The 11,549-nt window shown below is 40.3% G+C and overlaps 1 protein-coding gene across 1 annotated transcript in view; it reads left to right on the forward strand.

Annotated features, from left to right (window-relative positions):
• Positions 1–11,549, forward strand: part of CMSS1 (cms1 ribosomal small subunit homolog) — a 390,251-nt gene that overhangs the window by 374,841 nt on the left and 3,861 nt on the right. Inside the window, exons 5-8 of the mRNA XM_082840442.1 lie at positions 530–589; positions 2,614–2,716; positions 6,209–6,269; positions 6,724–6,811. Coding sequence (XP_082696568.1) covers positions 530–589; positions 2,614–2,716; positions 6,209–6,269; positions 6,724–6,811 — 312 coding nt within the window. The remainder of the gene's footprint in view (positions 1–529; positions 590–2,613; positions 2,717–6,208; positions 6,270–6,723; positions 6,812–11,549) is intronic.

Genomic DNA, 11,549 nt, shown 5'->3' on the forward strand with positions numbered 1-11,549 from the left:
TGCCTTTGTATATTGCCTATTCCATGGATTTGAAAATAAAGATGCTTCATTAGTCCATTGAATGATACAAGCTTCTGTTTCACTACTCTAAGAAATGATGGACAGTTTAAAGTTTACTTATTGTTGCTGCTGCTGTTGTTTTTTTTTGTTTTTGTTTTTTTGTTTTTTTTTGTTGTTGTTGTTGTTGTTGTTGTTTTTGCGGTACATGGGCCTCTCATTGTTGGGGCCTCTCCCGTTGCCGAGTGCAGGCTCAGCGGCCATGGCTCACAGGCCCAGCCACTCCGCGGCATGTGGGATCCTCCCGGATCGGGGCACGAACCCGCGTTCCCTGCATCGGCAGGCAGACTCTCAACCACTGCACCACCAGGGAAGCCCTGCTGTTGTTTTAAATGCTAGACAACTTTAAAATATATGAGTCCCCAATTCATTAATGTTGTACAACCTATTCAAGAATACACCATTCACATGTAATCTATTTTGAGTATGTGTTTGCGAAATCCTCTACAAAGCATGTTTCTCGTATTTCTAGACTCCTGCTTCCTCAAGGCCAATGATTTGACTCACAGTCTTTCATCATATCTAAAAGAAAGTAAGTAAACTCATTTTTTAAAAAATTATTCATCAAGTTTTATTATTTCCATTAAAACATTAGATGTATCTCTTTAAAATAAAAACTTTTAAAACTTCATTTAAAATCAAGTTTCCATCTCAAATGGATTTTAAATGAAGGTTTTTTAGGTCCATCTTGATATTAATTTTTATTTATTTAAATTTATTCTTGTTTCTCTCTGGTATTGGGGATTTGGGTTTTGGTCTTGTTTTTGTTTTACAACACATTAGAAGTATTGCTCCTGGAATCCAGAGAATTCTCAGTGTTCTAGTTGCAGGTACCCCATCAATTTGCTATTTGACTTGGCACAAGTCACCGAGGACTCCTCCAGGACTCTATTTTGTTATCTGAAAGACAAGGAAGTTGGACTATGTGATCTTTTTTTTGTTTTTTTTTTTGTTTTTTTTTTGTTTTTTTTTTTTGCGGTACGCGGGCCTCTCACTGTTGTGGCCTCTCGCGTTGCGGAGCACAGGCTCCGGACGCGCAGGCTCAGCGGCCATGGCCCACGGGCCCAGCCGCTCCGCGGCATGTGAGATCCTCCCAGATCGGGGCACGAACCCGTGTCCCCTGCATCGGCATGCGGACTCTCAATCACTGTGCCACCAGGGAAGCCCTGGACTATGTGATCTTGAACCCATCTCTGAGGTTCTGAAATTCTGTTCCCATGTTCAGAATTCAGACCATGGCTATTGCACAGACAATCTAATTTGATCTTTTCGATTGAATGTAGGCAGTAATAACTAGATTATTCATGCTAGGTAGTCACTTATTGTGACCAACAATGAAATAGTTTAGACATGGTGATTTAACGTTCCTTTTTCAAATTCTAACCAATTCTGATGACACTCAGCTTGAGTTCATAAACCTTTCTTAGCCTCAAATTCAGCAAATGTAAATGTAGGTAATAATGGAATCAATCTCAATGGATTATGAGAACTAAAAAAGTTATGTAAAGTGCATAGCACAGTGTCAGTGTTTAGTAAATGTTTGCTATTTTAATATCATTTCCATTTTATATCTTATGCTGAGTGTCCCTTTAAAACGAAGCATTATTTATTTATTTATTAATTTTTGGCTGCGTTGGGTCTTTGTTGCTGCACTCACGCTTTCTCTAGCTGCCGTGAGCGGGGGCTACTCTTCCTTGCGGTGCGCGGGCTTCGCATTGTGATGGCTTCTCTTTGTTGCAGAGCACGGGCTCTGGGCGCGTGGGCTTCAATAGTTGTGGCACGTGAGCCCAGTAGTTGTGGCTCGCAGGCTCTAGAGAGCAGGCTCTGTAGTTGTGGCGCACGGGCTTAGTTGCTCCGTGGCATGTGGGATCTTCCCGAACCAGGGCTCGAACCTGTGTCCCCTGCATTGGCAGGCGGATTTTTAACCACTGTACCACCAGGGAAGTCCATAAAATGTAGCATTTTTATTTTATTTATCTATTTTTTTTTGCGGTACACGGGCCTCTCACTGTTGTGGCCTCTCCCGTTGCGGAGCACAGGCTCCAGATGCGCAGGCTCAGCGGCCATGGCTCATGGGCCCAGCCGCTCTGCGGCATGTGGGGAATCTTCCCAGATCGGGGCACGAGCCCGTGTCTCCTGCATCGGCAGGCAGATTCTCAACAACTGCGCCACCAGGGAAGGCCCCAAATGTAGCATTTTTAGATCAGTTCTTTTCCCGTTTAGTCAACACTGCCTTTAAACAACAAACATAAATTAAAATATAGAAAATGTTGTATTATTACAAACTTTTTAAATTTTCCTTTTCTTTTATTTTTGTACAAACTTAGTCCTAAAAGTGGTCACATTTAGCTACTTGGCATATTATATGTTTTGTGGTGTAAGTTAATGATATTTCATTTTAGTTTAATATCTAGAATAACCAGAGAATAGAATCTAAACAGTGCTCATATTTTATTTTACTTAAGCAATAACAAAGAAGTAATTGGGGGATATTCAACTTTGGAGGCTTTATTTTGCTATATTTAGGGTAATATTTTTCTCATGGTCTTTTTTCAGTCTGCCCTAAATGGGTGAAACTTCGGAAAAACCACTGTGAGAAGAAATCGGTCCTGATGCTGATTATCTGTGGCTCTGCCATCCGAGCCCTGGAGCTCATTAGGTTGGAAGCTTCACCTGTTCCATTTCGTAACTGTTTTCTGAGTAACTGATATGTGCCGAGCTGACAAGTTCTATATGCTGGAGAGCAGCAACGAATAAAATATACAGAGTCCCTTCTCTCATGGAACCTACTTTCCAGTAAGGGAGGCAGACAATAAACAAATAAATATGCATTATAATGTCAAGTAGTGATAAGTTATGTAGGAAAAAAAATAAAGCATGGCAAATGGATAGAAAAAGATGGGGACTACTTTTAAAAGGGTAGTCACAGAAAGCCTCTTAGGAGATTGACCTATGAGCAGAGACTTAAACAAAGTGAATGAGAACGCCAAGCAGATATCTGGAAGAAAAGTGTTCCAGGCAGAGGGGACATAGGTACAAAAGGCCCTGACATGGAGTGCCATTGGAGGATTTTGAGCAGAGAAGACACATGATCTGAATAATCATTCTAAAGGATCACTTTGGCTGCTGTGTGGAGAACACACAAGGGTAAAGCAGGGAGATCATACAAGCAATAACCAGTTGGAGAAATAAATGAAAGAAAAGATCTAATTTAAAATAGTAACAAGAGAAACTAGAACACCAAGGAAAAAACTAGCCAAAATTTAGATGAAGAAAATATTGCATAAGGGATGCAGCAGATCTTAAACAGAAAGGAGTACCATAGTGTTGAATAGGAAGATTCAACGTAAGGATGTCTGTTTTACCTAGAATAATCTACAAATTTCACAGATTCCCAATGAAACTCCTATAGAATTGTTTTTTAAACTAGATAAACTAGTTCTACGTTCATATGAGAAAATACAGAAGAAAAAATAGCTGGCGAAATTCTAAAAAAGAATGCTAGTGAGGATACTATGCCTATAATATCTATCAGATTTTTTTTAAAAAAAACCTATTACAAAGTCTCAATAATTAAGAGTATGGAACTGGCACATGTGTGACAGATCAGAACAGTGGAACAGAACTGAAAGTTCAGAAATAGACCCATATGCATATGAAAGTACAGGATATGGCAAAAGTGAAAAATCAGCAGGGAAAGATGGATTATTTAATAATTGGTATTGGAACAACTGGGTAGCCATCTATAAAAATTAAGCTGGGTTCCATATCTCACTCCTTATACCGAGATAAATGCCAAGTGGACCAAAAATTTATATGTAAAAATTATGTTTTAAAGACAGTTTGTCGGTGCTTTACTAAGTGCCTTCACATACCTTTTCATTTACTGTAGCTTTTGTAGAATAAACAAAAAGGCTTCCACTGGATCTGTAGTAGCGGTCAGCCTTCAGAGAAGAGCTGTCAGAGTAAAATGGGATTTCCTGGGACTCACCCTCTCCCAAGGCCAGGCTCTGCACTGGGCTTTGACCAGAGACAAAACAGGAAAATCCAAGTCCTAAAGAAAAAGGAACTTGATCAAATAGATTAATGTGCAAAGTAGACTCTCGGTAGTTATTTAGCATCTATTTTTCTAAATGAGCTAATCTGACCATGAATTTAGAAAAGTAGTTTTTTAAGCTTTGTTAATCGTCCTTCAGAACCTTTCTGCTAGGCACACGCGTTAAATTGTATCACACACCCTTTCAGTAAAACGAAAGTGTTTCTTTTAACTATTTCTGCTCCAAACATAATTGATCTTCAAGACTCCAACTCTTTCTGGGCAGCCGTACTTGCTGGTTCTGAAATCATAAGAATTCACATTGACATTTCAGTGTTTTAAAGACTACCCACAGAACTCATTTCAGATTCAAACACTAATGGCAAAGAAGTTGGCCTGGAGGTGGCCTCTTAAAAACAAGTTGTCACATTGATTTGAGTTTTTACCGTACATAAGTGCCTTTCTGATGGGCATAGAAGGACTATGTTGCCGTACTTCATTTGCCAATTCTCAGTGTTTCTTCATGTCTTCAGTAATATTATGATCCATTTCAAGGTTAGGTGATTTGCAGAAGGTGATTTCTGAGCAGGCATAACAAACCCTATTCATAAAGGCTAATATTGAATAATTCTAACTTTTGTAAGAATATCTGTTCTCTTGAGAACCATGAATTATGTTAAATATGTCCCCTAAATTGTCTTCTTAGTTAACTTCGCCATGGAGAAAGCTCATGTGTAAGTACAGACTCGAGTGCAACAGAACGTGTGTAGCATGAGTCACTATTTTGTAAATTCATTTATTCCTACTGGTTGGTAATATTTCTCAAGCATATTAAGGATATAAAAAGGAAAGTAATATTCCGAGCAGTATTCCCATATTCTATTCCCAAACATCAACTAGAAGATTGTTCTTTTATGCCCATTTTATACCCATTTATACCCGAAGCATTTCCACATATAAGATTTTACAGATAAGCTCACTCTGCAAAGTCCATAAAAGTAGGGGGGGGCTGCTGTGAATGAAGGACATAAGCCCTCCTGCTTCTCCCTGCTAGCTTATCCCTGTCCCCGCAGGGCAGCCACACACAGACCTTCGTACATGCCCTTGGGCTCTGTAGAGCACAGGCTGACATCACTGCTAAGATATTTCTCACAAACAAATTTTTTATGAGAACTATACGCAGAGTTTGAAGATAAATTCTCTGCCAGGGACCTAAAATACAGAACCTTTGTATTACAGGTGTTAAAAAACAAAATTAAACCAAGTAAATTTGAAGATCACATTGGCTTAACTCAATGATTCATGAATCAGGCAGCACCCAGCCAGCAACTAGAAGGGCACTCCGAGGGGTTGTGCAAAATGAAAGTTTTTAATAGGAGAAAGGGTGGAGGGACTTCCCTGGCAGTCCAGTGGTTAAGACTCTGCACTCCCAATGTAGGGGGCACAGGTTCGATCTCTGGTCAGGAACGAAGATCCCACATGCTGCACAGCGCAGCCAGAAAAAAAAGGAAAAAGGGTGGAGCAATGGAGCCATTAACAAAAGAAAAGAAAGACTACTTTTTAGGCCAGGACATCTTCTTTTGCGGGGGAAGGAAATGGCAAGGGTTTTATGTTCCTCTCTGGTATGGAAAGGGCCCACAGGACAGATTACCTTACTGGTGCTTGACCAGAGATTCCAGACTGGTTGATTAAGATTACGTTTCTCAGAAAAGTTGAAACTGCAATTAGATGAAGTATTAAATCTGGGTTTCGGTATCATGGGCTTTTAGCATGAGTGACACCATTTTGGGACTGTGGTTTTCATTTTAACACAAGTGAAGGGCAAATCCACATGTTTCAATAATCAAGGAAACCTAAGTAAAGTTAACCGTGTGCCTGAGACTTAGAAGCCAACCCAGATGCATGCCTGATTAAAGGCCACCCCACTTTCATTCCAGAGATGGACTAAGCTGAAAATCAGAATTTTGTGTGTGCGTATCTATCCACATACATATATACATATAGACACACATAAATGTGCGTATTATTTTGAATAAATATGGTGTAATACTTAAGATGTCACATGGCCCTGAATGAGTGATTTTTCTTCTGCGTAAATCTATTGCTTTTCATCAGGTCAATGACCGCATTCAGAGGAGACAGCAAAGTCGTGAAATTATTCGCAAAACACATAAAGGTAAGCAAGGGCCTGTGGTTCCTAGTCGGGGGTGGAAGTGATCCTTAAGGGCCACTTCCAGACCTCAGTTGTTTCACTTCAGCCTCTTTTCCGTATCTCCTTAGGAAGCATGTTCTTTGGTGCCTTCCTTTTGTAACATATTGAACGACCGTTCCGATTTTCTTTGTGTTTCCTGCCTCTGCTCCCACAACAGTCACTACTCCTCTGTGCTCTGAGGTTTCCATACAGAAGCTGAGGTTTGAGCCCTGGACTCTTTGGAGACTTAACCAGTTTTCCGGGGAGATGCTCTTCTGTCTTGATGTTAACCTTCTTTGCCCTGGAAGTTGACCCTAAACCAGAGTAGCCCCTTTTGCTTTTTTACTTTCTTAACTTTTAGATTAAATGCTCTAAATTGGACTATGATTGAACTTTCCAATGACTCTTCTTTTCTTTGTTCTCTTCCATTTTGGAATAGGTCCAGGAGCAGGTAAAATTGCTGGAGAAGCGTGTGGTACACCTGGGTGTAGGAACTCCAGGGAGGATTAAAGAACTCATTAAACAAGGTATGAAAAGAGGTAGTGATACTCCTACTCAGAGCTGAGTGTTTGCCTAACCCCCATGTGAGTTTGGGAAACCACATGTGTGATGTAGTGAAATCAGACCTCTGTGTTAAGTCAGGAGTTGGAAACTTAGCCTTTAGTCCCTAAAGCCAGCCAGCAGGTGTAGTACAATAGGGAATGATAAGGACTGTGGCAAACTGTGGTACTTATGCCCATCTAAATACATTCAAATTCCAGTTGCTTTAAGCAGTTTAGTGGGTCCACAATCTATTCCACCGATTTGCAGCCTCTGGAATTTGTATAGCTGAATGTGTTGAATATTTCCCTCTCACTTAATTGAGTCTCGGCTCCCCAAGACTCCCATTCCAATTGAGGGCTGGTATAGAAGATATGTTGAAACAAAAATGCAGTTTCTATGGATGAAATACAAGCACTCTAGAATACTTCTTGCGAATGTGTTTCTCTTTTAGTGCTTTACCCCGAAAGTGTTCCAGACATCATCCACCAATGGGTTTTTTTGTTTTTTTTTTTGCGGTACGCGGGCCTCTCTGCTGTGGCCTCTCCCATTGCGGAGCGCAGGCTCAGAGGCCATGGCTCACGGGCCCAGCTGCTCCACGGCATGTGGGATCCTCCTGGACCGGGTCACGAACCCGTGTCCCCTGCATCGGCAGGCGGACTCTCAACCACTGTACCACCAGGGAAGCCCCACCAGTGGGTTTTTATAGTTTGTTGACCTTCTCAAAGCCAGTAGCCTAAAAACCTGCTGACCTGCTGATGATCTTAGTACATGTTCTACCTTACCTGCCAGACAGATTAAAGATTTCTTTTAAATACTCATTTCCAAATTACTTGTTTAACAACTTTATTTTATAACTGCCTGGAGCTATTCCTGGATTTTTACATATCTAAAAGTAATGTGTTCATCAATATAATATCTCAGTGTAGAGATGGTCATTTGAAAGGAAGCAAACAAGAGCTAAAAATACTAGTGTTTCTCTCCAGATGAAAACCTTGGGTAAGTGAAAACACTATATGCAGAGGTCTGTGCAATTACAAGGAAGTAGCAAACTTGGTAGCCCCAGGCAAGGAAGGGAAACAAATATTTTTTGAGTTCCTACTTGTACTCAGTGCTGTGCTAGACACCCTCACATATCTCATTTAGTACTCATAGCATCCTTGCAGGCTAGTATTCTTATTTCTTATGAGAGAAAACTGAAGCTTGGAGGGTCATGTAGCCCCTTCCAAGATCTCTCATTCTAGGCCTTCCTGGTTCCAGAGCCTTTCCCCCTCCAGGAGCTCCTGATCCAATTGAAGAGATAAATGTGCATAAGATGAGACTGACGACATGAGGCAGTAAATGCCAAGGTCCAAACAAGTACTTCTAAGTCCTACAGGAGTTGAAATGAGGGAGAGATTGTTATGGTGGCTGAATCTGCAGGGAAGTCTTTACAGAGGAAAGGATCTTTAACTGATCTTTGAAGTATGGGTAGGATTAAAATAGGATCTTTTTAATATACTTTAAAGTATGGAGATGTGAGAAAAGCATTCAGGAATGCGACAACAGCTGAATCAAAAGCAGGCAGGCAGATACATGGGGTATATCCAAAGGAGACAATAAGTAGTCAATACATGTTGAGGTTAAGAGCCCCTATTACAGACTCAAATCTATGGATGCAAATCCCAGGTCCAGCAGCTTACCAGCTCTGTGACTTGGCAAGTTTCTTAACCTTTCTAAAACTGTTTCTTTATCTGAATGACATAGATAGATAGTAATAGCACCTACCTCAAAGGATTGTTATGCCAATAAAAAGCTAAACACAGTTAGTGTTACACCTTAAGAACTCAACAAATACTAGTTATTACTTTTATTAAAGAGACCACCTTTCTTGGTTGGAGACTTCGTGGGCTGTGGTAGCCTGTGCTTCAGTTGGAAAGAAAGTCAGATTTTGGAGGAAGGCCCTTGCACAGTGATTGGCTGGATTTTTGTCTTGTGGCCCTAGGAGGGTATTGGAAGCGAAGGCGCAGGTGAGAGGTGCTCATATTCCATCCATGAGACGCGGAGGTGGGAGAGATTGGCTGGGCAGCTGGGAGGCCAGGGATGCGCCCTCCCTCTCCCACAGCTCTTAGCCAAAGACTCACCTCTCCCCTTCCTGGATTCCACATGTTTTGTATGTGTCGCCAGGTCCCCCAGGCAACAGGGCCACTCTTCTCCATATTTAATATTTAAAAGAGAGAGAGAGAGAGAAAACAAAGCTGCCCAGACTGTTGAAATTATATTTCTACAGAGTTTTGAAAACTCACTGTGAAAGCTTATTTCATCTAAGGAGTGGAAAAATCATTTAAGGAGCTGTTGATTTATTTATAATACTAATGAAAATAGCTCTTCTGATTCTGATTGGATGAATGGTTTAATATTCATTGACTACAGATGTTAGGCTACATACAAAGTGTTTAAAGAGAACAATTCCAGCACTCCAAAAACTGAAAGTCTAACAAAGCAAGACAAATGGCACATAACTCATTTTATGTAGCTGTTTATGACTTAAGATGTTTATATATATGATATATTAAGGAGAGTTTCCAAACATCAAAAGATATTCCATAACATTGGGATCAGTACACTTACAGACAGAATTGTATTGTTTTATTTAATAAGGAAAGGGATTTTCTAATTATAAGAGCCTTTGTAAAATGCAAAAAGGTACAGAAAAGAAAATAGGTCACTTTAGAGGTAATGTCTTTTTAGTTAATATTAAATATATTTCCTTTCAGTCTTTTTTCTATGCATTTATCTATATTTTTTATAAATGGAGATCATATTGCATATCATAACTTTATAACCTGTCTTCTCTATTTAATATATCCCATGAGAACTTTGCTTGTCATGAAATAGTTTTAATTTTTCATTTTTAATGGCTGCATAATATTCTATTGAGTTTTTTTCCAGTTTTGTTGAGATATAATTGACATATAACATTGTATTGGCCAAGGTGTACAACATGATTTGGTATATGTGATGTGTAAAGTGATTACTACAGTACGTTTAGTTAACATCAGTCACTTCATATCATTCCAGTTTTTTTTCTTGTCAGAGGACTTTTAGGATCTACTGTCTTAGCAACTTTCACATATACAGTACAGCATTGTTAACTATACTCACCATGCTGTACTTTACATCCCCAGCACTTATTTATCTTATAACTAGAAGTTTTTACCTTTTGACCACCTTCATCTATTTCTCCCACCTCTTACCTCTGGCACCCAGCACCAATCTGTTCCCTGTACCTATGAGTTCATTTTTGTTTTTTGGTTTTTTTTAGATTCCACATATATGTAAGATCATACAGTATTTGTCTTTCTCTATCTGACTTATTTCACTTAGTATAATGCTGTCAAGGTCCCTCCGCGTTGTCACAACTGGCAGGATTTTCTTCTTTTTTATGGCTGAATAATATTGCTGTGTTTGTGTGTGTGTGTGTGTGTATGTGTGTGTGTGTGTGTGTGTGACATATTCTTTATATATTCATTTGTCAATGGACACTTAGGTTGTTTCCAAATCTTGGCTTTTGGAATTAATGTAGCAGTGAACATGGGAGGTACAGATATCTTTTCAAGACAGTGATTTCATTTCCTTTGGATATATACCCAGAAGTGGAGTTGCTGGATCATAGGGTAGTTCTATTTTTAATTTTTAGAGAAACCTCTATACTGTTTTCCATAATGACTGCACAAATTTACAATCCCATCAGCAGTACACAAGTTCCTTTTTCTCCATAACCTTGCCTGTACTTGTTATTTCCTGTCTTTTTGATAACAGTCATTCTAACAGGTATGAGGTGATAACTCATTGTGGTTTTGATTTGTGTTTCCCTGATGATTAGTGATGTTGAGCTCCTTTTCATGTACTTATTGGCCATTTGGATGTCTCCTTTGGAAAAACTGTATATTCAGTTCCTCCACCCATTTTTAAATCAAATCATTGGGGGGTTTTTTGGGGGGGGGTTTGTTTTTTTTTTTTTTTGCGGTATGCGGGCCTCTCACTGTTGTGGCCTCTTCCGTTGCGGAGCACAGGCTCCGGACGCGCAGGCTCAGCGGCCATGGCTCACGGGCCTAGCCGCTCCACAGCATGAGGGATCTTCCCGGACTGGGGCACGAACCCACGTCCCCTGCATCGGCAGGCAGACTCTCAACCACTGCGCCACCAGGGAAGCCCCAAATCATTTGGTTTTTTGACCTTGAGTTGTATGAGTTCTTTATATATTTTGGATATTGACCCCAAGTTATATTGGTGTTTAGCAATTCTATTATGGTAGGATATTTGGGTTGTTTCTAATTTGTTTTGCTATTATAAGTAATACACAGTGATCATCTTTATAAGTAACTATGCTTAAGTTTCTGGTGTTTTATTGGGATATGTCAGAGAAGGAGAATTATTTTATCAAACAGTAAGCATTTTAAAGCTCCTATTATATAATGTCCAGTTGCCTTCCAGAGAGGCTGTACCTGTTTGCTGTCCCATCAGCAGTCAATTATTTTTTGTTTGTTTGTTTTTGTTTTTTTGGTTTTTTGTGCGGTACGCGGGCCTCTCACTGTTGTGGCCTCTCCCGCTGCAGAACACAGGCTCCGGATGCGCAGGCTTAGCGGCCGTGGCTCACGGGCCTAGCCGCTGCGCGGCATGTGGGATCCTCCCGGACCGGGGCACGAACCCGTGTCCTCTGCATCGGCAGGCGAACTCTCAACC

The sequence above is a fragment of the Leucopleurus acutus genome (genome assembly GCF_964270905.1).
Source record: "Leucopleurus acutus genome assembly, chromosome: 5".
In the NCBI taxonomy this organism is placed as follows: Eukaryota; Metazoa; Chordata; class Mammalia; order Artiodactyla; family Delphinidae; genus Leucopleurus; species Leucopleurus acutus.